We start from the raw sequence: 25,744 nt of genomic DNA on the forward strand, positions 1-25,744 counted from the left end.
CCTTGCATAGAACCATGCTGACTCTGTCTGATTACCACCATGAACCCAAGTGCCCTGCTATAGATTATTTAATAATAGCTTCTAATATTTTCCCTATGACAGATGTTAAGCTACTGACCCGTAATTTCCCGCTTTCTGTCTCCTCCTTTTTTGAATGATGGAGTTACATTTGCTATCTTCCAATCTAATAGGACCTTCCCTGAATCTAGGGACTTTTGGAAAAGTAAAACCAATGCATCAACTATCTCATGAGCTACTTCTTTGCTTGCCCACTGGAATCATCCCCCAATGTCAAATTTACTGCCCACGTCAATGGGAAAACACTCCGGCCCAGAACACCTCTTGACAAGCATAACGTACAGAAATCAGGACTTACATTAGGACCTTGTTCACATCGCGGATATCCAAGAGGCAGAAGCTGCTGGAGCCCTCCAGCTACAGGACCCTGGAAGAACATGTGCATCCCATGCTGGGTGGATTCTTATGGACATGGCTCCACCGTGAAGCAGCTCATGGAAGTTGGGAGGTCTTTGTTCATATCTGGGGTCTGCTTTGGGACATCAGCACCTTGGCCTTGGGCTGCTATGGATGATAGTTGTGGAGTGGGTGGAGGAAGGTCCAGCTATGAGTGAGAGAGGAAGGTGTAGTGGGGGGAGGTGAGGTTGGGAGGGAGGCTGAAGGTGTTGGAGGAGGGTGAGTTTGGGAGGGGGGAACGAAGGTGTCAGCAAAGGGATGGTGAGGTTGGGAGAGGGAGTACTGGGAGAGGAGGGTGTAATGAAGGAGAAGGCGTCAACTGGGCAGATAGGTGTAAGGGGGGAGGAAGGGGTAAGGGAAGGAGTTCAGAGGGGTGGGAGGGGAAAAGAAGTTTGGAGAGGGGAAGGAGTCCAGGGAGAGAAAGGAGCTCAGAGGGGATGAAGGAATCTGTGGGGAAGAAGGAGTTCAGGGGGGGAAGGGGTCTTGGGGGAGGAAGGAGTCTAGGCGTAGAAGGGAGTATGGGGGAGGAAGGAGTACAGGCAGGGAGTGAGTATAGGGCACGAGGGAGTACAGGGAAGGAGCGGTATGGGGGGGAGGAGGAAGTACGGGGGTAAGAGGGAATATGGGGGAGGAGTGAGTACAGGGGAAGAGGGAGTACAGGGGGAGGAGGGCGTATGGGGGGTGGTATGCAGGTAAACATGCAAGGGAGGGGTCTGTGGAGTCAATGACTGCCTTCTGGGGAGCGAACTGAGAGTCGGTGTGGTAGGAGGAATGGTGAGTATGAGAGGGGCAAAAAGAGCCAGTAGGGTGGGAGGTTGAGGGTGCAACAGTAGTGGTAGAAGGGAGAGCGGGCGAGGGTGGTTGGTGGGGACCCGGAGGCAGACACGGACCCTAGGGGTAGGAAGGAGGAGGTTGCAGATGTCCGTGTGGATGGGGGTGGGTTTCTCGGGAAGGTAGGGAACATGCACGTTCATCTGGACATCCTGGAAAGAAAGAGGTTCTGGTTGGTAGGTGATGGTGGGGAAGTGGAAGATGATGTCGGGGGATCGACAATGATGGGGAAAAAGAGATGGCTGACTGGGGGAGGGGAAATGAAAGGGGAGATGAGCAGAAGCGTGGTGACTACCATTTTTCTCAAATCAAAAGTGAGAGTAGCCTCATGTTGGGTGAGCACCGGTACTGCATGGGAGCGCAATCAGTGGGAGGGTGGCGATGCAGGTCAGCTCAGATGGATAACTGAACGAAAACCCCAGCAGGTGGCACTGAAAGTGTTCGGGATATTGAGATGAGTGTGATGGAGGAAGGCTCTGCGTGCATGGGAGAATGCCAGCAGGAGGCTTCGAAATGCCCCACACACACACACACACTTCTCCCTCCGGAATCATTCGCGGTCCAGCTGCGTGCAGCTGAACTGCTGGTAGGTGTGGGGGGGATGCATGGGGATGACTCGCAAAGCCTGTAAAAGAAACTGAAAGACACCATTACACACTACTCAGTGAAAGTGAATATATTGTCAGATTATAAAGTAACAAAATGTGATCACCCATGCAACCACTTGTGATTAGAAATTCTTAACTTTCTAGGCCTATCACTTCTTCTAGTGCTGCCCTGACATCCGCAGGAGGGGTGGAGATAGCCTGTGTAATGGTTGGCCCTGTTGCCTCTGATGACTTCGGTGTGGGTCATCTGGAGAGCCAAGTCCTTGGGGTCCTCAGCTTGCTTTGGCTGTCCTCCTATGGGCCAGCTGCTCCCTCTGTGGTGACAGAGAATGAAGTTAAGGGGGTCACAGGCATCGGGGAGAGGTCAGCTTCTGAGATTTCTGAGTGGATGACCCTGGGGCGTCCAGCTGCCACTCCTCCACTCTTCGGGTGCCCAAGGGACCCAGCTGGATTCCTTGAGGGGAAGGAGCATCTGGAGGGATGTTGAGGTGCCCTGTTTCCCTCTCACATGGCCCTTGCAAGAATTCACCCATGGCTACCACGATGGTGTTCAGGTGTGCGTGCATCTCCATGTTCTGCTGGACCAGGGTCTCCATGGCATACGCCATTCTCCCCGTGGAGACTTCAGTGCACACATATGTGGCACTCCTCCGACTTGTTGAGGGCTTCCAATAGCTCTGCGTGATTTTCCTCCACCATCTGCTGCCTCTCCACTATGAATTGGAAGGCTGAATCTAGAGGCTCGTCATCTGACTCGAACCTCACAGATGTCTCTTCCCCAGCCGTCATCCAAGTGCCAGGGAGCTCAGCTGAACCAGTCTCCTCCTGCTGCGGACATGTGCTCTAGATGTCGATCCCACCAAGGTGTATGTCTCTGCACTAATGGAAGGTGTGTGTAAGTCCTGTGATGGGTCTTCCAGGCTTATTTCCAGTTCTTCAGTGGAGGTGTCCTCTTGGCTGGAGGTGAAGGCCTGGATGCAGCTGAGGGACTGGCTGGCTGAGGGTGTCGGTGGCTTGGCAGAGCTCGCTGTGAACCAAAGTAGAGATAGTTTGTGCATGGCAGCAGAGTCAAAAGCAGGAGAGGGAGCACTCACAATTGTGTTAAGAGAGGTATGACGTGGTGCAGGATCTTCACGTGGGTGTTTGTTGCCAGCCTTACCGTCACCTCAGGCATGTCCTCACCAGTCAATGCAATGGCATGCTTCTCAAAGTGAATGAGTGTTCTAATGTGAGCCACTACACCCCTGGTCTGGAATCTCTTCCTGCTGGTGTGAGCCAATTTGATCTACATGAAAACAGATGAAGAGAATGTGAGCAGGATACAAGACACTGCATGGAATGTTTATGTGGTGAGTGCAGTCATGGAGGGGATCAGGGTGCAAGCTCCAGAGCCTGATGGAGATGTGAGGGTGTGTGTGAGAGTTTGTGTTGTTGTCTCTTGAGTTGCGAGATCCCTGTGGCTGTCTAATGGGTTTGAGAGTGTGTGAGTTGAATGATGAGAAGAGTGACTTACCCTGACGGAATGGATTAGAGCATTCTTCCTCTCCCTGAACCTGTCCTCTTTTGCAGAGCATTGGCATTGACCACTGATGCCACTGCCTCCCATGCTGGACTGATGACCTTGTTCGCTGACCTTCGCCTGGAATGCGGGTAGAGGCCTCCACTGCATCCAGTAGGCACTCGAGTGAGGCGTCACTAAATTTGAGGGCACCATGTTTCCTCCCTTTGGCAGTCATCAGTTCCCAGCAGCTTCCTATCCCTTGAAGAGTTGTACCTCCGTGCTGGGCTGCCCTTTAAATACGCTGCCCAGTTTACTGAAGTCATGAAGTGACGACGGGCAGGCAAATCAGAGGCAGCCCCACTAGCGACCTGGTATGTTTACCGGGTATGCATTATTAATGAGGCAGGACGCACCAGGAAGGGGACACTACGGTGCAAAAGGCCACCATTGCGGCCGGTGTGTAAAACACCTTTTTTCCTGCCCGCTTCCGCACTTAGTACAAAACTGGGACTATTGCATCCCTAGTGTTCCCAAAATCATGGTTCTGCCAAACTGCTCCTAATCTCTCTGGACTTGAGTAAGGGATATGTTTGTATGAGGAAAGAGTGGGAACTTTGTGTCAGGCAAACAGAAATTCTGCATATGTAATTTTTCAAAGCTTCATTCAGAGACTCAGCCATGCTTAAAGGGTTCTGAAAGTCAGACTCTTGACTGACCACAAAAAGTACACACCTTTACCATTGTATCTGTGGCTGTGCATCAGTTTACTGTTTAATTACGTGTGTATGCACATACATAACTGTGAAAGATTTAATCTAGGATCCACAGCTTATCAAAAAGGGGATCCAAGTCACAAGTAGTGATTTAAAGCAATTTATTAAGAACCGTCAGTTTATGATACGCAAGTTAAATAGACAGGAATGACATAGGACCCATAACAGATGAGATGGTTTGCCAGTCCTGAATCGGATGAAAGGACTAATGAAGCAGAGTGATAGTATCAGTCTCTTCTGTTCTCTTGAGCTAAGCAAAGTGTTAGACTAGAGCCAGCATAGATCCATTTCAGGCTTTTGTCTGAACTGTTTTTCCCTCTTGATTCCCTGTTTATATACTTTATTTCCAGGGGACTTCTGGATCTCTCATGCCAAGCACTCATTCAATCACATATTCCCATTCAAATGTCCAATTGCTAAGGAACAGATAGACATGGTATACCCTCCTTTTCCAGCCTCCTCTTGCTCCTGAGATTTTAAAAATGTTATTCTTTCACAGGATGTGAGCATCACTGGCAAGGTCAACATTTGCTGCCCATCCCTAATTGCCCTTGAACTGATTGGCTTGTTGGACTATTTCAGAGGGTAATCAACCACATTTCTGCAGATCTGAAGTCATATGAAGGCCGCACCAGATAAGGATGGCAGATTTCTTTCCTTAAAGGATATTAGTGAACCAGATTGTTTTTCCTACGAGGATTGATGATCATTTCATGGGCACCATCACTGAAATCAGTTTTATGCTCCAGATTTTATTCAATTAAAATTCTATCAGTTGCCATGTTGGAATTTGAACCTTTATATCCAGAGCATTAGCCTAGGCCTCTGATTACTAGCCCAGTGACATTACCCCACTACACCACTTCATTGCTTCTCTTGTAAGAACACTCATTCATTAAATGGGCATGTGGCTCCATCTTATCAGGCACAGGAATGCCTACATGTAGGCCTGTGCCTTAAGGAGCTATGTGACACAGCTAACATTCTTCTGGAGAGCAATGGACAATTGACTTGTGTTGTCTCTGTTATCTCCCAGCATGTCTACAGAGTTTTGTAAACTTGGGTTTATTGCTAAGAAACCACAGCCTCAGCATTTCTTCCAAAAGGTGTATTTCTAGCAATTCTAGAATAATTCTTAGAACTACTGCTTACACATAACTCTTGTTGCAAACAGGTACGTGTGTGTGCTGAAGTGTGTATCTGCAACATTGTACATTCAATGTTATACACAGCGATTGGCAATGAAACAAACACATAGAAATAATTTATACAGCACCTTATAAACAAAGTGTCCCAGTGCATTTCACAGCCAAAGTATTGTTTTTGAATTGTAGTCATTTTTATATAGGTAACCATTTCAGTCAATTTGCACATAGAAAGGTCACATAAAAGCAAATGAGATAAATTACCAGTTAAATTTGCTCTGGTGATACTGATTGAGGAAGGAATGTTAGCCAGGACACCAGGATAACACCCTGCTCATTAATGCCAGAGGATAGTATATGTCCATCTGAGCAGGCAAACATAACCTCACTTAACATCTCATTTGAAAGAGAATGCCTCCGATAATGCAGCACTCTCACCATACTGCACTGATTTGCCAATCTACAGTATGGACATAAGATCTGCAGTGGGGTTTGAATCCATGACATTTTGAATCAAAGTTCAGAGTTCTACCTACTGAACACAACACAGTACAAAATCAGTTGGTGCTAGGTCCACAATACTCTGCACTATTCCCTTATCCTTGAAACTTGGTACATTTCCACTGTCCTTATGGCTTCATAGAAGCATACATATGTGTAATAGCATTATCACAGAAAGATTAAGATGTAAAAACATAAAATGCTGGAAAAATTCAACAGATCTGGAAGCATCTGCAGAGAGAGAAACAGAGTTAATGTTTCGAGTCATGAAGAAGAGTCATATGGACTTGAAACATTAACTCTGTTTCTCTCTCCACAGATGCTGGCAGACCTGTTGGAATTTTTCCAGCATTTTATTTTTATTTCAGATTTCCAACATCTGCAGTATTTTGCTTTCATCTAAGATTATGATGTATTTGCTGCACTGGAGTAAGTTTTGGAGTAAGATTTCTGAAGCTCATTCATAATAAATTACAGAGAAGCCTGCCATGTTGGCAGCTTAGTGAGTTCACACTGCACAGCTGTGAGCATTACAGCTTAATCTTCACAAAACTTTTATATTTAAACTAAACCTTGAAAAGCGACTGAAGAAGGTGCATTATTGCGGTGAGATTATTAAGACACTTGATCTTTGTAAAACACACACTCTAGCTTCACACAGCTTTAGAAACCAACAACAATTTGTATTTACAAAGCCCCTTTAATGTAATAAAATATGCCAAGATGCCTCAAAGAGGCATTATCAAACTAAACATGACACCCACCCACAATATGGAAGAAATTAGGGGCGATTGATCAAACTTTTGGTCAGAGATAGGTTTTAAGAAGTGTCTTAAAAGAGGAAAGTGAGGTAGAGAGGCAGAGGGGTTTAGGGAGGGAATTGCAGAGCTTAGGGTCTAGGTCACTGAAGACACTGCCAGCAGTGGTGGAGTGTTTAAAATCGGGGTTGCTCAAAAGAGACCAGAATTAGAGGGGCACAGATATCAGGGTTGTAAGGCTGGAGGAGATTACAGAGATAGGGAAGGCACAGGCTATGGAGGATTTGAAAGCAAAGATGAGAATTTTAAAATCGAGGCATTCTTTAACAGTGAGCCAGTGTGAGTCAATGATACAGGGACAATGGCATCTGGTACAAGTTAGGACACAGGCAGTTGAGATTTGGATAGCTTCGCTTTTGTGAAGGATAGAATACGGGAGGCTGGCCAGGAATGTGTTAGGATAGCCAAATCTGGAGATAACAAAAGGGTTTCAGCAGCAATTCTGAGGCAGGGGTGGAGACAGGTATTGTTATAGACCAACTTAGCCAGGGGGGAAGTTCAATCCATAAAAAATGTACAACCCTATTCTGTAGCCGTGGCTCAAACTGGTGAACAGGGATTGGAAGCTGAAATCACTCTCAGGGACTCCCTGCTAATAACAATACACTCTCAGGACTCCCTCCTAATTATAACGCTCTCAGGGACCCTCTGGTTATCTCGACATATTCTCAGGGACCCTCTGGGAACACCAAAGCACTCTCCAGGGACCTTCTGCTATTATTTACATCCTGTCAGGGACCCATACCATAGGAAACCTGGTAATATTGACAAAGCTGTAAGGGATCCTTGGAAATAACGAAACATCCTTAGGGACTCCTACTAATATTGACGCGGTCTCAGGGACCTACACATAACAACATATTACTAAGGACCCATGGAAATACAATCGCGCTCTTACAGTGGGAGTGGGGCAGCCATACCAATTTCTGAAAGACTGCATCAGCTACTTGAAGGGAATCGTGTTAATGCAGAAAATATTCTTCATTAACATAGACAGCAACAGAAATAATGAATCAGGAAGTCAACAAATGCAGCAACCTGATGACATCAGTGAGAATCATCTTGCAGAACCCCTTGCCTCTGAGAATCCCAGTTTGAATGTACAGTTTGATTTGCTGTTTAAATTAAGAGCTTGGCACGACATTTCAAAAATACAATTTGGGCACAGAATTTGAATCAGACACTTCTAAATTGTGAGCTGGTGACTGTGTCCATATTGAATATAATTGATCACACTTACCATTTTAACTAAAGCTGTCATTCTTCTTTGTTCCTCCAGGGCATCCCTGTGGAGCTCGTGTGTTGTTCTCCCATTGCTGGCACTGACCTGGATGTCAGCTGTTCTGGCGATGACTGACAGGAGATCGATTTTGTTTCAAATACTGTTTGCAGTTTTTGACTCCGTTCAAGGCTTTGTTATTATCACAGTCCACTGCTTCCTGAGGCGAGAGGTATGTGCAGTCATATAGTAAACTTCTGCTCTACAAGTCAACAGCATGGAGGGAGGATCCTCAATCATCAGGGGTGTAACAATGAGTGTAACAATATAAGCAACATTTGCATAAAATGCCTATACTGAGGCTGCACAAGTATGCCCCACCTGGCTCAAGCTGGTGAACAGTGAGTGGAAGATTAAATAGTTTGTCTCCTGTGAGTACCTACCCTCTGACCAGGCGTGTGGTTGGAGAGAATTTTAATCATTCATGAGAGCAAGGGATATCCAGCCAAGTCTTTAAACCTGAAGGAGATCAATGTCTGTGTGAGTGCCACTCAGCAACAGTGGAACATCATAGTCATCCTTTCTTCATCCAGCATGTTTACACAAGCCCTTCTAGCAGAAGTCAATGAAGTCGGGAGCAGAAACCCTGTCTGATTTTACCGCCCTTAGCCTAGAAAGTATTGGAGGTCACTTGAGGGCCCCTTTTTCAACTCAAGTAGCCCAACACAGCAGGTACTGAAACCTTTCTGCTTTGAATGACTAACTTGGTTGGCATATTTACCTTCTGAGCTTGCAGGAACATTTCTAATTGTGATGTATATGCTCATCAGTGATTCAAAATAAATTCCTATCATCTATAATGAAATGCAATACTTTCAATCTTGAAATACAGTAGAAAAAGTTCCTTGGGGATGAAGCGAATCATGCAAACCTTTTCTTGTATTTGTCCTGTTTTTGTGTCACTACTAAAATTGAATGGGTAAGATTGGATAAAATGAGCACAGGGATTGTGATGCATGATTAATAGTACCCATTAATTCCAATGCAAGCAGCATGGAATCTCCAAACACCACATTCACTGAAACACTTCTCCCTCTCTTGCAAAACATGGTGGTGCATAACCACAGCCAGCAGCCCCTAACCAGCAGGGGCAGGCACAGCCATATGTCCTCACCCCGATGGAGGGGATGGTACAGACCATTATTGGAACAGCCATGATTGAGGCTGAAATATTGAAGCTGACTTTATATTCCTACCTAATCCACCCTCTACATCTCATTTCTCCCTCATCCCATAATCTCTTCTGATTCGCAAGCTGCAAATAGTGCAAACATGAGCTTCTTGCATCCCCTCCCCCCCATTCTGGCCACCTTCCCTCAGTACAGCCCAACCGTTGTGCCTTTCCCCTTTCAAATACGTGAGAAGTACTACCTGTTGAGACACTGCTGAAGTCCAAGGAAACTGATGATGATGAAACACTATCACACAATCTCAGACCTTCAGCCATTAACTCACATTCTGGCACTACACATGCCATAGAGTTTGGAAAGAAGAAGGATCTTCATTTGGTGAATCACAGGGCATGAGTGACCTGCAGCCATGACAAGATGAAAGGGTCCCTCAGCTGCCAGCTCCCGAGGCAAAGTCATACATGCGTTCTGCTGCAGATGACTCAAATGCGGACTTTAGTGAGGTAGTGTATAGGAAAAGGCTGATACACATGCACACAGAAATTATGGTGCAATGACAGGCCTGCCGAAAAGCCTTCTGTCATTGTCAAAGAGCATAGAGGAGTTCAGCATTAACATGGCTCAGGGCTTTGCACTTGGAGGCCATCATCTCCAGTTTGGGAGTGGTGCCCATCTCCATGAAAACACTTGCAGACCCAACCATGATGCAGCATCTGATGATCACTGTTTTAGCTTTCATTGCCAAGCAAGTAAAAGCCACCCAAAATTTGAGGGTAGGATTTTCCGGTCCCAACTGATTTCAACTGACTTTTGCTGCTCCGTCAAATTTTCTGCCCCGCCCGTGATGATTCCCAAGGAGGACGGGACTAGAAAATCCCACCCTGTGTGTAGTGGAAGTTCAGGCTGAGGTCTTGAGATTGATGCTTGTTGCCATGCAGGTTCTGACTGATGTCATCATGCCTGTGAATGTCACTGCTCAAAAGGAGCAAGCACAGTCTCACAACTGTCCAAAAATCTGTCCTTCAACAGATTATCAGGATTGCTAAGCTGCCACCAAGAGGGAGTTGCAGTGACTTCATATAGCTGGAAATTGCCATCTCTAGGATGACACATTTGTTCTCCCACCATTGCCATTCCAACAATGCCCTTACTGTTGTTTGTCAGACAGACAGCCCATACTAACTGCCACACGATTCTGAAGCCAGGCTCTCACGACCCAGAGCTGCTTGATTTTGTTCTGCAAGGTTATCTGCAGTCTGCCCCAGTGAAAGTCAGCAGCTTTTTACTACCCATGCCGCAGCCACTAGGAAGTATACTAAGGGAGTGACAGATGAAAGACAGGCACTAAGAGAGTGTACAAGAGTGATTAATTGACTTTTGGCTGGAATATTGTTGGTTTGTTTGATAAAGTTGGTTTGGAATGTTTGTTTTGTGGTCACTTTTATTTCCGTATTATGGCCAGGAGGACACTGTGATACAGTGACAGAAATAAGATAAGATATGGGACATTTTTAGAATAGGGATTTGAAGTTGTTTTCACTGGAATCATAATCGGATGTGTTGATCTTGGACAGCCTGACCAGAGAAAGGATGTATTGGTTGCATCCTCTCTTCCTCCCGCTCTTCTTTCCCTTCTTCTGAACCACTCACCATATCCTGTATCCTCATGATGGTTGGTTTTGAAGGATACAACAGACCACAACAAATTGTGACACATGCTCTGTAGAGTAGTACAGAGCTGCTCCAGAGTGAGCCAAACAACAGAAACTTGACCATTCTAATGCTCAGTGATGTTTTGTGTGACAGCATGGCTCTTAAATGCATGCTGGCCACTCGCAGTTAGTTTGCACATGGGAGTAATGAGTCATAAATGAATATCCCTTTTACCCCAGCAGCATCTATCTGGTTTGAAGTGGTTGGTCAAATATGGAGGGAACTGCAGACTGGCTCAGAATAAAGGCATCATGACAGTGCCAGGATGCTGTTGATGTGCTGAATCCCTCGCCATCAACATCCTAGGTTACCATTGACCAGAAACTTAACTGGACTAACCATATAAATACTGTGGCAACAAGAGCAGGTCAGAGGCTGGGAATTCTGTGATGAGTAAATCACCTCCTGATTCCACAAAGGTTGTCCACCATCTTAAGGCACAAGTCAGGAGTATGATGGAATACTCACCACTTGCCTGGATAAGTGCAATTCCAACAACACCTAAAAAGCTCAACACTATCCATGACAAAGCTGCCTGCTTGATCGGCACCCCATCCACCAACTTAAACGTTCACTTTCTCCACCTCCAATTCACAGTGGCAGGTGTCTCTATTATATACAAGAAGCACTGCAGCAACTCACCAAGGCTTATTCAACTGCATCTTCCAAACCCGCAACCTATACTTAGAAGGACAAAGGCAGCAGATGCATGGGAACACCATCAAGAGCAAGTTCCCCTGCAATCCACACATCCTGGAACTCTATTGTCATTCCTTCGCTGTCGCTGGGTCAAATCCTAGAACTCCCTTCCTAACAGCACTGTGGGTGTACCTACACCAGATGGACTCCAGCAGTTCAAGAAGGCAGCTCACCACCACCTTCTCAGGGGCATTTAGGGATGAGCAATAAATGCTGGCCTAGCCAGCGATGTTTACATCCCATGACTGAATTTAGAAAAATACCAACTGCATTTCAAAAAATAGAACTTTTGCAGCTGCAGTACATCTCGGCATTTATAGGCAGCAACCACAAAGCAAAGAATGTGAAGTCGATGGCCATGCACCATGAGAGGAAAGCCCACTATCCTGCACAATGTACCTGCTGCTGTCTGGTTAGAGAGAACGTGAATTACTCCCCTCTCCTGGCATCAAGAAAATCAATCACCTCCCTTTTGCAGCAATAGATGGCGAACTGGGAGATGTGAGAGATGTTGTCATCTCCAAGCTGGAAGGATCCCAATTCAAAGAAATTCATGGTTATGGGCACCTTCACGGCCACCAGTAGCACCATAATGGCCCTGCTTTAAGGCTGAAAGTCAGCTGCAGGTGGTGGCAGATTTCAGTGAGCTGCTCCTTCATAAAACAGAGATGATTTTTCTTACTTTAGGTTGAAGTGAAAGAAGTGCTCCCCAATGACCCTCGGTGGATAAGACCTTCCTTCTATGTTACAGGCCAAGGGAGATGATAACTCAGAGCAAATGAAGACTTGAAGTCAGAATCAAGGCCTTCACCCCTCCAGGTTGACTTTACCAATTACATCAGTGGAAAACTCACAGTATCCCTACAAACTCAGACAGAACCAGTAGAAATCGATCAGCAACTAACCTGAAAATATTTAGATGATCCTTTAAAAACTATTATATAAAAACAAAAAAACTGTGGATGCTGGAAATCCAAAACAAAAACAGAATTACCTGGAAAAACTCAGCAGGTCTGGCAGCATCGGCGGAGAAGAAAAGAGTTGACGTTTCGAGTCCTCATGACCCTTCGACAGAACTTGAGTTTGAGTCCAAGAAAGAGTCCTTTCTTGGACTCGAACTCAAGTTCTGTCGAAGGGTCATGAGGACTCGAAACGTCAACTCTTTTCTTCTCCGCCGATGCTGCCAGACCTGCTGAGTTTTTCCAGGTAATTCTGTTTTTGTTTTGGATTTCCAGCATCCGCAGTTTTTTTGTTTTTATCTCTCCTTAAAAACTATTGATGGGTTTGTCTGTCCTGCTGCTAAACACATATTCACCTGTGCAAGTTTAAGAGAGGGCATTAGCTGGAGCAGTGAAGTTAGAAATGACCGCACTGGTGTCAAATCAGCATTGCACACTGGCTGATGTTATGATCTGCCTACTTCCAGACCACACTCCTCAGACCTGCGCTAATGTCCTCAGTAAAATGGCATTCAACACAGGTTTTGCTGGAAGTGTGTATGCACAGTGTGGACTCCGTTTTGGTATCAAAATGGCACCTGCAGCACCAAAACAGAACCGAATTTTACAACCAATGGGCAGAATTTTCTGGCTCCATTAGAAGTTGAAATTAATTTGGCGGGAGGCAAAAAAGTTTCCCAATGGCGGGATAAACTGTTGGAACTTTGTTCTCCCAACTTTCAAGGCGAGTAAAGGGCGGATCGAGCTTCCCAAGGAACCATGTCAGGACCCCATTTGCATGCATTAGCATCTCAAGCATGCTTATTAAAGGCCACCTCATCAGAATTAAGTTCACCCTCCAAATTAAGTTCCCCGCCATTGCAAATTTAGAACACCCAGTTTTACAACTGTATGTAAGTGGCGTGTATCTGGCAAACTCATTTCTTCCACAACTTTGAGCTCTGTAGGTCTTGCTTTCTCCTTCTTGGTGACCTTGCATAACTTCACTTGAGTGTCATTAGCAAATGCTGCACCAAGGTTGGACAAGGGAGGCAGGTGCAGGCTGGAGGTGGGGGGAGGGCAGTAGGGTGAAAGGGTAGAGCAAAGACTGGACAGGGGAAGCAGGGTTACATGGGAAGACTAGGGAGAGTGTCCAGGAAAGGGTGGGGAAGAGTGTCTGGGAAAGGAAAGATGCCTTAGAGGACAGGGTCAGTGGTGTCAATGGTAGGTCATTGGGGGAGAGATACTTGTGATAGGAGGGAACAGTTACAGTCTGAGGGTGGAATGGGATGCGGTAGGGTGGCAGATCCAGGGTGAGAGTTTGGTAGGTGAAGGTCTCATCAGGTTGATCGCAGAAGGGGACAAGCCAACTGGCTTGGATAACGGGAGGGGACAGGGTAATGGTGGGCATGGAGGATAGCAATGGGTATCAGCTCTGAGGGAAGAAAAGGTATGTAGAGGTGGATCATGATAAGGTCACAGGGGAACGGGGAAGTTCAAGGATGATAAAGGGGAGAGGAATGGTGATGTTGGGTGGGTCAAGGGTAATGCAGGGAAGTTGGTGGGCCCAAGGGAGAGGGTGGAAGGTGGTAGAGTGAGTTTGAAAGGTGGCGCAAAAATGGCCAACTAAAGGGACACTCTAATAATTATGAGGCAGCTGGATGTCAAAGATGCTCACTTGTGTTCTCTCTCCGATGAAACCCACATTGCAGCAGGTTTGTCCCTGACTCATGGGTCTCATAACATTGAGATCTTAGTAAGGTGTGGAGCTGCTGTTCATTCTGTGCCATTTGCCATCGGCTGCAGTCAGAGACAGGGGTGAAGGGAGGGATGAAGATGGAATGCCTCCAAGGGGCACGGCTGGTGGAGGGCAGCCAACTTGCAACTCCAAACTTCCATCCTCCCGGGTGAATGGTCATGGTTGACAAAGGGTCATGTGGTTAGTCTTTCAATGCTGCCAAGGCAATGGTCTCTCTATAGAGTTTCAAGGGTAGTGGAAACAAAAGCAGAAAAGTGCCCACATGAGGCTTCTTGAACATGGCTAACATCACCCTGGCGAGAGAGTAACGTCTCCATTAGTATTCAAGTATAAATGGCGGGAACACCCAACTCTGGTCCTCGAGGATGTCCTTTACCTGGAAGAGGTGGGGTGGGTTGCCATGTCTAAATATAGGCCAGGTGAAGGGCTTAACACTTGCCTGCTGGCTTTGAGATGGAGGGGAACCTGGAAAGGACATGCTCACTTAATGTATCACTTGAATTCATTCACACATCTCCTGAGATGTCGATGATGCAGACTGCTGACAACCCTGCCTTGGTAATAGCTCTCATCCAGATGAGGAGAAGGTGGGACTGTAACCAGTTGACACAGGACCATGAGGAGCAAGGACCTGAGCAGCAAGAGGCAGTGTGGCCTCTATAAGGTCAAGAGGCAGGCAAACATGGACCACTGCAATGGCTAGCATTGGCCCGACCATGGGTGTATCCCCGGCAGTACTCTTATTTAGAGATGAATGAAAGGCAATGCCAGAGGTGCCCTCATATGTCCAAGGATGTGGTTGCTCACATCCACAAGCTTCTCCAATACGAGCTGCAGCGCAAAGACTCTGGAGGAGTAGAGCAGAGCTCCTGGCCTACAATAAGCGAATCTCCTTCTAGGTGCCAGGACCTTCGACCACATGAGGGAAGTGTGGGGTTGGCAAGTTCCAGCCTGCCCAGCCACAAGATGCGCTAATGCATAATTAATGAGCTGAAAGGCAAAAGATCGCGCATGTTCACCTACCTCGCTGCCCAGAAGAAATCATGCCGACTTTCCAGCCCGCCACTATTAGTATAAAATTGAAAGATTGCTTAAAGAGTATTCAGTGGCTCAGCAGATTGGGAAGTGAGGAAACAGGTTCACAAACTGATCCTGAATGGCTGATTCAAGAGAACTTTAGTGAAGGCCACTGAAGTAGAGAGAGAGGAGGAGAAACAGGACAAAGTGTAGAGTTTACAGACCATCATAGAAAAATATGAAAGCTATTAAGACTGAAGTAATGAAAACAAAAATAAAAACTTGGCAAGAAAACATAGAGATGTAATATCAGGTCTTTATCTGGAGATGATGTAGAAAAGAGCTGAGCTTGATGCATATTTTGTATTTGTTCATAAGATTCAGGCATCACAGGGAAGCCCACATTTATTGCCAATCTTTAATTGCCCTTGAGAAGTTAATGATGAGCTGCCTCTTTGAACCGCTGCAGCCATTCTGATGTATACCCATGGTGCTCTTAAGGAGGGAGTTCCAGGATTTTAACCCAGCAAAGGAACCCAGTGAAGGAACAGCAATATAATTCCAAGTCAGGATGCTGTGTGACTTGAAGGAGAATTCGTCTCTCGTATTCACATACACACACACACACACACACACAGACACACACACACACAGTCTCATACACTTACCCCACACTCACTCAGTGACACTCAATTGCCCACACACTCACTCTCTCATTCCCCCCCACCCCTCCCCAAAACTCACAAATGCACTCTCTCAGTGCCGGCCCCACCTCCACACACTCTCAGACCCACATGCTCATGAGGGCATCATCTCCTTCACGAGTCCGACACAACTTCGCCTCCCGGGCCACCAAAACATCACCCTCTGCAGGCCCGACGTACCTGGCTCCCCTGGCCCGGTAGCCATCAGCACACTCAACAATGCTGGTATTCACTGCTCCTCCAATCAGAGACTGTTTCTCTCCCTCATTTGCTGTCGATAGGCTCGCTACTGAGCCTATCAGCAGCAAAAACAGGAGAGAAGCAGTCTCTGATTGAAGGAGCAGCTCCATGCAGAATCTTCCATTGAAACTCACCTGTTTGACTGGAATTTTGAAAACTGGCTGGGCGCCGCATAGAGGGGCTTCCAGCCTGCAGGCTGTATGTTGGACAAGCCTGGTGTAGGGCCGAGGCAGCTGAAGGAACAACCGCCAATGGTGGAGTGATGACATTTGTGGATACACAAATGCCAGAATTAGAAGAGTGCAGGTATCAGAGGGATGTAGGGGTGATGGAGATTACAAGGTAGGGAGGGGTGAAGCCATTGATCATTTGTAAACAAGAATGCGACTTTCAAAACAGATGTTGCTGAACCGGGAGCCAATGTAGACCAATAAACATGTGGGTGGACAGTGAACAGGAGTTGATATGAGCAGCAGTTTTTATGTAGGGTGGCAGATGGGAGACTGGCCAGAAAAAACTTAGAATGGTCAAGCTTGGATAATGGAGCAAGAGGTGGGACTCATGGTCAGAATGAGCTTAGAGAGAGCATAATGGGATATAAGGACAGAAACTAGAGGCTGGAGGAACTTAGAGGAAGTTTGACCCAGTGTGATAGGGCAGCTGAATGGATGGCCACAATCATAGTGACAAAAAAGTCTATGATCTCCTCACAACTCAGGGGTGAGGATAGACAATACAAAGAGGAGTGAAAAGATGGTTTGTATTATAGAAGAGAAACCAAGAATTATCTTTGTATTCCAGGATGATTCTGGTATATTTTGGCAGAGAAGAGTAGGACACGGCACTGCCATGTCCTCGAAGAATTTTAGACATTTCAATTAGATCATCTCTCTTTCTTTTATATCCCAGTGAATACGATACCCAATCTACTCAATCTTTCCTCTTAGGACAACCTCCTCATCCTAGGAATCAATATAGTGAACCTTTGTCGCCCCACTTCCAAGGCAAGCATGTACTTCCTTAGGTGGAGAGATCAATACTGCACACAGTACTCCAGGTGTGGTCTCATCAAAGCCCTATATAATGCCAGCAAAACGTCCTTAGTCTTATACTCAATCCCCCTTACAATAAATGAATGACATGGGCCTTGTTCACATGTGAATGGACATTCTGGAGGGAGCGATGGAGATGGGTGGTGATGGCTGAACTGTTAGCAGAATCCATTGGGTGAGTGCACGCCTGTTGAGGAGTGATTTAATATCACATTACTGTTCTCTTTTAATTTGGGCATTCCCATTGTTGCTTTGGCCATTCTCTATTGCACACCTAGCATGAGGTGAAAGTAGCAATTTTTTTCTGATCATTAGATTACTGCATCAAAATAATTCATTCCTACAACATTTGTAAGGTCCGATTAATTGGCAGCAACATGCATGCTTATTATAGCAGGGAATCTTGGACAATATGGATGACTCATTGGTAGTTTGAGCCCTCAGTTTGGTACCCTCCACTCAACTCCATGTACACTCACGCACATAATAATGTTCCTAAACTGTCAGCTTTAGATTTAGGTTAATCTGCGCTGTCTTGTCTAGTCTTGAGAGTACCTCACCAGCACTGCCATCCCATATAAATTCTTTATATCAGGAACTTGAGATTGCTACCGTTAGACTCATGGATTGTGTTGGCCATGTTGGATTATATTGGGGAGTGGTGAAGTAATCTTGAGCGCTGTTTATCTTAGAGGGCAATGTTGCTACCAAGAGAATGCTAGAGCAACACAGAAATATTCAGTCTGGTGGCTCTTTTTTTATATTCACCCATGGGATGTGAACATCACTTTCAGCATTTATTGTCCATCCCTAATTTCCCTTGAGCAACCATAGTGAGCTGCCTTCTTGTACCACTGCTGCCCATGTCAGCACTATAAAGCAGTTCCAGGATTTGGACCTAGTGATGGTGCATGAACAGCAATATAGTTCCAAGTCAGGATGCTGTGTGACTTGGGAGGAAACTTGCAGATGGTGGTGTTTCCAGGGGTCTGCTGCCCTTGTGCTTCTAGATGGTAAAGGTCACCAATTTGGAAGTTGCTGTCGAAGGAGCCTTGGCAAGTTATTGCAGCACACCTCATAGACAGTACATACAGTCATAGAGCTATCGAGGTCTACAGCACAGAAAAAGACCCGTCGGCCCATCGAGTCTGCGCCAGTCAAACAAGTACATAACTATTCTAATCCTATTTTCCAGCACTAGGCCCATAGCCTTGTATGCCATGGCATCGCAAGTGCACATCCAAATACTACTTAAGTGTTATGAGGGTATCTGCCTCGACCACCCTTTCAGGGAATGAGTTACAGATTCCCATCACCCTATGGGTGAAAAAAATTCTTCCTCACATCCCTCCTAAACCTCCTGCCTCTTACCTTAAATCTATGCCCCCTGGTTATTGATCCCTTCACCAAGGGGAAAAGTTCCTACTTGTCTACCCTATCAATACCCCTCATAATCTTATACACCTCAATCGTGTGCCCCCTCAATCTCCTCTGCTCGAGGGAAAATAACCCCAGTCTATCCAATCTTTCCTCATAACTAAAACTCTCCAGGCAACATCCAGGTAAACCTCTGCTGCACTCTCTCTAGTGCAATCACATCCTTCTTATAATGTGGATTCCAGAATTGCATGCAATACTCTAGCTGTGGCCTAACCAGCATTTTATACAGTTCCAGGATAACCTCCCTGCTCTTATATTCTATGCCTTGGCTAATAAAGGCAAGTATCCCATATGTCTTCTTAACCACCTTATCTACGAGTCCCGCCACCTTAAGGGACCGGTGGACAAGCATACCAAGGTCCCTCTGATCCTCGGCACTTCCCAGGGTCCTACCATTCATCGTGTATTCCCGTGCCTTGTTTGTCCTGTCAAGTGCATCGCCTCAAACTTGTCCAGATTAAATTCCATTTGCCACTGATCAGCCCATCTGACCAGCCTGTCTATATCCTCCTGTAATCTAAGGCTATCCTCCTCACTATTTACCGCCCCACCAATTTTCGTGTCATCTGCAAACCTACTGATCAACCCTCCTACATTCAAGTCTAAATTGCTTATATATACCACACACAGCAAGGGATCCAACACCAATCCCTGTGGAACCCCACTGGACACATGCATCCAGTCACAAAAACACCCCTTGACCATCACCCTCTGCTTCCTGCCACTCAGCCAATTCTGGATCCGATTTGCCAAATGGCCTTGGATCCCATGGGCTCTTACCTTCATTATCAGACTCCCATGTGAGACATTATCAAAATCCTTGCTGAAGTCCAAGTAGACTACATTGCCCTCATCTACACACCTGGCCACGTCTTAGAAAAATTCAATCACATTGGTTAGACATGACCTTCCCTTAACAAAACCATGCTGACTGTCCTTGATTAATCCCTGCCTCTCCAAGTGCAGATTAATTCTGTCCCTCAGAATTGCTTCCAATAGCTTCCCCACCATTGAGGTTAGACTGACTGGCCTGAAGTTCCCTGGTTTATCCCCTTCTCTCTTCTTGAATAATGGTACCACATCGGCCGTCCTCCAGTCCTCTGGCGCCTCTCCTGTGGCCAGACAGGTATTGAAAATTACTGCCAGCATCCCTGCTATCTCCCCCCTTGCCTCACTCAACAGCCTGGGATACATTTCATCCAGGCCTGGAGAGTTATCTACTTTTAAGCCTGCCAGACCATTTAGAACCTCCTTACTTTCTATGCTAATTTCATTAATTATATCACAGTCCTTCTGCCTGATTTCCATACCGATGTCATCCCTCTCACTTGTGAACACTGACGCAAAGTATTCATTTAGAACCCTACCTACGCCTTCCGGCTCCTCACACAAATTACTACTATGGTCCTTAATGAGCCCTACTCTTTCCCTAATTATCCTCTTACTCTTAATGTACTTGTAAAATAACTTTGGATTTTCCTTTATTTTACCTGCCAATGTTTTTTCATGCCCTCTTTTTGCTCTCTTAATTTCCTTTTTAAGTTCCCCCTACACATTCTATACTCCTCTAGGGCTTCCGCTGTTTTGAGCCCTCGGTATCTGCCATAAGCCTCCCTTTTTCTCTTTATCCAATCCTGGATTTGTTGGTCCCACCCTTTGTCTTTACTGGAATATGTTGGCTCTGTATTCTCCCTATTTCCTTCTTGAATGAGTCCCACTGCTCTGACACAAATTTACCTAATAGTAGCTGATCCTAGTCCACTCTGGCCAAATCATGTCTGATCTTATTAAAATTGGCCTTCCTCCAATTTAGGATTCAGATTTCTGGCCCATCCTTGTCCTTTTCCATAACAGTCTTGAATCTAACGGAGTTATGATCACTATCTGCAAAATGCTCCCCTGCTGATACCTCTACCAGTTGCCCGGCTTCATTCCCTAAAATTAAGTCCAGGACCGCCCCCTCTCTTGTAGGACCTACTACGTATTGGCTTAAAAAGCTCTCCTGGATGCATTTTAAGAATTCCGCTCCCTCTAAACCTATCACACTATGACTAACCCAGTTAATGTTGGGGACGTTGAAATTCCACATTGTAACTACCCTATTATTTTTACACTTCCCCGAAATTTGCCTACATATCTGCTCTTCTATTTCTATCTGACTGTTTGGGGGCCTATAGTACACTTCCGGCAATGTGATCACTCCTTTTTTGTTTTTAAGTTTTTAAGTTCTACCCATATGGCTTTATTTGAGGAGCCTTCTAAGATGTCATCCCTCCTTACTGCTGCAATTATTCCTTGATCAATATTGCAATACCCCCTCTTTTACCTCCCTCCCTGTCTCGCCTGAAGACCCTATATCCTGGAATATTGAGCTGCCAATCCTGCCATTCTCTCAACCATGTCTCTGTGACAGCAATGACATCATACTTCCATGTGTTAATTTGTGCCCTCAACTCATCTGCCTTATTCATCAGACTCCTTGCATTAAAATAAATACCATCCAACCTTGCCAAACTCCCTTGTGCCTTAACTGGCCTATAATTTCTATGCCTTCCAGACTCACTTGCTTTCCCTTCTAATTTTGGCTGTGCATCTCCCCCTGCTGAACCTCCTCTCAGGATCCCATCCCCCTGCCAAGTTAGTTTAAACCCTTCCCAACAGCATTAGCAAACCTCCCCACAAGGATGTAGGTCCCATTACAGTTCAGTTGCAACCCGTCTGCCTTGTGCAGGTCCCACCGCCCCCAGAAATGGTCCCAATGTCCCAGGAATCTAACGCCCCCTCTCCTGCACCATCTCTCCAGCCACTCATTCATTTGGACTAACCTCCTATTTCTATACTCACTAGCACACGGCACCGGAAGTAATCCAGAAATTACTACCTTTGAGGTCCTGTTTTAAAATCTGTTTCCTAGCTCCCTAAATTCTGCTTGCAGGACCTCATCCCTCTTTCTACCGATGTTGTTGGTACCAATATGTACCATGATCTCTGCCTGTTTGCCCTTGCCCTTTTGAATGCCCTGCAGCCATTCAGTGACATCCTACACCTTGGCACCAGGGAGGCAACGTACCATCCTGGAGTCACGTCTATGGCCGCAGAAACGCCTGTCAGTTCCCCTTACTATTGACTCTCCTACCACTATTGCTTTTCCCCTCTTTTTCCTCCACCTCTGTGCAGCTGAGCCACTGTTGCTACTGTGCACTGGTGGAGGAAGTGAATGCTTAAGGTGGTGGATGGGATGGCAATCAAACAGGCTGCTTTGTTCTGGATGGTGCTTAGTTTCCTGAATTGTTTTTTTGTCCATGTGGCGTCGCTGGCTATGCCAGCATTTAATACCCACCCCTAATCATCCTTGTTCAGAGGGCATTTCAGATTCGACCATATTACTGTGCGTCTGGAGTCACATGTAGGCGAGACCAGGTAAGGACAGCATATTTTCTGTGAACCAGATGGGTTTTTATGACAATTGCAATGGTTTTGTGGTCAGCATCAGATTTTTATTTAATTCAAATTTCGCCATCTGCCATACTAGTCTAGCGAGAATACCTCTATGCCTCTGCTTCCCAGGCAAGTGCAGAATATTTCAATTCATACCTACTTGTGTCTTGTAGATGGTGGACAGACTTTGGAGAGTTAGGAGCTGAGTTGCTCTTTGGAGAATTCCCAGCCTCTGACCTGCTCTAGCAACCACAGTATTTATATGAATGGTGTTGTTAAGTTTCTGGTCAGACTGGTCATTGGTAACCCCAAAGATATTGATGGTGGGCCTTCAGCGATGATAATGCCATTGAATGTCAAGGAGAGATGGCTACATTCTCTTTTGTTGGAGACAGTCAATGCCTGGCATCTGTGTGGTCCAAAAGTCACCACTTATCAGCTCAATTCTGAACACCTAAGGCTCTCTTGCCTCCTGCTATGCTCCAGTGCAGGTCCAGTTATGAATGTGTATGACGAGTAGATGAATAAAAATAAACAAATCAAATAAAATCTAAATGAACAGTAGCAAACTACTTCAGAGTGGTATTGATGGAGATATGGATCTAGGTTGCCCGGCTACTTCAACCAAAGTCCAAGAGGCATAAGGAAGAATATCCTCTAAAATGGGAAGGTCAGATATTGCTAGAGAGACAGATGTAAATAGAGTTATAGTCAGATCAAAAGGGAGGCACATAGAGGCTATCGGAAAGCAGAGGCTGACAAAAAGCAAGAGGAATATTCATTCATGGAGGAAGAAATAAAGGCAGACACAAACAACTTGTATTGGGACAGCACCCCTCGAATGGAAGAAAATCTTTTATAGTGGATAGTAGAGGACACAGCAGGCTCTGGGAAAATTAAAGAGGTAAGGAACTAAAAAGCCACACAAAGCCAGAGAAGATTAGAGAGGAAAATAGGCTTGGCAACTGCATCTTGCTGATTATTATTGTTGCACATTATTTGCAGATTCAGGATGTTGTAAAATGTCGAACAGGAAGCTGCAAAACTGAAGAGAATGAAAACTCACCTGATTCTTACAAAAATGGTCAAGTCCAGATTATGGTGAGTAAAGGACCAATTCACACAGAGCAGAACAAAAAGTAAAAACTGACTCACCCTGACAGTAGTTACTCAAATATTTGTTGGAACATAAACTGTTTTGCAACAGGGAGTGGTTGAGGCATAAACCATTAAGTTTCTTAAGGAAAAGCTAGACAAATATTTAAAGCAGAGAAAGATACTGGGCTGTGAGGATAGATCAGAATTAGTTTTGGATTGCTGTAGCAAAGAGCCAGAATATACACACTGGGCCTACCTGTGCCATAGCCTGCTGTGTGCTTTGGGTTAGCTTCAATATAAACTGGGTAACCTCTATCTCCACCATAGCTGAAGGGACAACAAACTATTCTTCAGGGAAATACCAGAAGCAATCATTCAGCTCCCATGGATAAGACCAGCAGCAGCAGCTTTTGTGAAGGAATGTGTGAAATAGATGTTAAAGCTGAGGTTTATATTTGTAACGTTTCTGTATCAGTGATGTAAATCAGGAACCAGTCACAGAAAGCTACTGATCAGACATTTCCATATGCTTATTCATATTATTTACCAATGCTCGACAGGAAAATACCCTGTCAGTTATATTTTACACAAGGGTGGAATTTAATAGGAAAAAGGTTGGTGGGGGTGCTGGTGGTGGTGGATGGGGCTGAACACCAAACATGACCGATGCTGGTGCCATGAGATGATTTTAACTTGAAACAGTCAGAATTTGGCAACTGACCTAGGAATGTGAGCGGAGCTTTAAGCATCAGGAAGTTGTCCAAGAGAATGAGGCATGCTGAGAGGTAATGCAGAAGAGAAAGGGAGGACAGCCAGCACTGCGGAAGCCTAAACCTGCCTTATGGGGTCTTATGCTCCTCCTGACTCCACAAAGAAAGTGAAAAAGAAATGTGCCTTAAATAACCTTATTTGCACCCTGTAGCTCTGCCTGCTGCCTGCCAGCTGGTCAATTGAACAGCCATGCCAAAAGGCTATACAACAAAGGATGATCTGACAGCCTCCCAGCAAGGGATGTGGGGGAGGGTTTGCAGTCAGAACTGGCGTGATGCAGAGGTTGGCAATCATGGTTTGGGAGAGTCGGAGCTTGGAAATCAAGGCTGGTGAAGGAGGAAGCTGTCAATCAAGACTGGGGGCCGAAGATGGTGCATGTAAAGTTTGAGGCAGGGGAGGCTGGATATCAAGGATGGGGAAGGGGAGACTGGCGATCGGGCTAACAAGGGTGGGTGCAGCTAGATATTGAAGGAAGGGGACACTGGTGATCAATGCTGAGGGAGGAGGAGACTGGTGATCGAGGGTTTGGGAGAGGAGGCTGGCGATTGAGGCTGATGGAGGGAGAAGCTGGCGATCGAGGCTCAGGGAGAGGGAGGCGGCTTTGCTGGCTAGGTCAGCATTTTTTGCCATTGACATGGTGGTGGTGAGCTGCGTTCTTGACCTGATGCTGTTCATGTGGTGTAGGTACAACTGCGCTGTCGGAGTACCTTCACCACAAGGACTACAAGAAGGAAGGAAGTTTCAAGAAGGTGGCTCACCATCACCATCTCAAGTCAAATAAAGTTTGACAATAACTGCATGCTTTGCAGCAATACCTACATATCAAGAATGAATAAAAAGAAATATTATCAGGCTATATCACGCAACTTATAATTTAGCACACAAGCATGCCATTGCTTTTGTCTGTAAAATATTTAATCCACGAATGGTATATTAGAATTTGTGCACACTACCCACAGCACGGATTATGAGCACCCATCACCCAGTAGGCCAGAGCTACAGCAGCACAACAGAAGGCCAGGTAGGCCTTGATCCATAATCAGATGGCAGTTCATGAATTTCAGAGCCAGAGTTTGGGAGGGGGCTAGAATTTTGAATCTCTGAAATATCAGGCAGATAGACTCTCACCTGACTTCTCATTCAAGGTCTCGGTATCTACTTTTACTATTCTAGAAACAAGGAAAGGGTACTTCAGAACAGTCTGATTTCCAACAGCTGAAAGTCTCTAATTTATTGTATTTTTTTGTTTTTTGTTGCCTTTTTATAGACAGATTTTGAAAAGGATGTGGACCTAGCCTGCCAGTCAGGTAAGAAATGCTTTAGATCCTAGAGTGGCATGACAGGCATTAGCTATTAATATTTTGCCCTACTGTCACTCTGCTTAATATTATTCATAGGAAAAATTAACAGCTGAGTATTAATATGAATGATACCAAGATTGATTTAACTTTGGCGCTCATCTGCATTCACCAATTTATATTATATGTTTACTTCAGGTTATTTTTAAAATAATAAAAATAGTACATGTGCACACGTTTCTCATCTGTTATTTCACACTTCATGGACAGAATTTATTGCCCTTCCCTGTGGCAGGTCTGAAGCTGGGAAGGCATTTAATCAGGCAGGAAGGTGACGTGTGGATAACCCGTCACCTTCTTGCCTCCATCCAGATTAAGTCTATGGCTGTAAGGCTGAAGATGGCCTTCCCGTCCTGCGACCTATTGAAGCCCTTAAGCGAGCAATTAGTGTTCACTTAAGTGGTATTTACCCAGCAATGGGCAGGGGGTTCACCATTTGGGGAGCACGACAAACAAG

The 25,744-nt window shown here is 45.6% G+C and overlaps 1 protein-coding gene across 1 annotated transcript in view; it reads left to right on the forward strand.

Annotated features, from left to right (window-relative positions):
* adgrb2 (adhesion G protein-coupled receptor B2) overlaps nt 1-25,744 on the forward strand; it is a 1,120,188-nt gene that overhangs the window by 989,891 nt on the left and 104,553 nt on the right. Inside the window, exons 30-32 of the mRNA XM_041212905.1 lie at nt 7,931-8,102; nt 23,066-23,161; nt 25,197-25,236. Coding sequence (XP_041068839.1) covers nt 7,931-8,102; nt 23,066-23,161; nt 25,197-25,236 — 308 coding nt within the window. The remainder of the gene's footprint in view (nt 1-7,930; nt 8,103-23,065; nt 23,162-25,196; nt 25,237-25,744) is intronic.

This window comes from Carcharodon carcharias, chromosome 19 (assembly GCF_017639515.1).
Source record: "Carcharodon carcharias isolate sCarCar2 chromosome 19, sCarCar2.pri, whole genome shotgun sequence".
In the NCBI taxonomy this organism is placed as follows: domain Eukaryota; kingdom Metazoa; phylum Chordata; class Chondrichthyes; order Lamniformes; family Lamnidae; genus Carcharodon; species Carcharodon carcharias.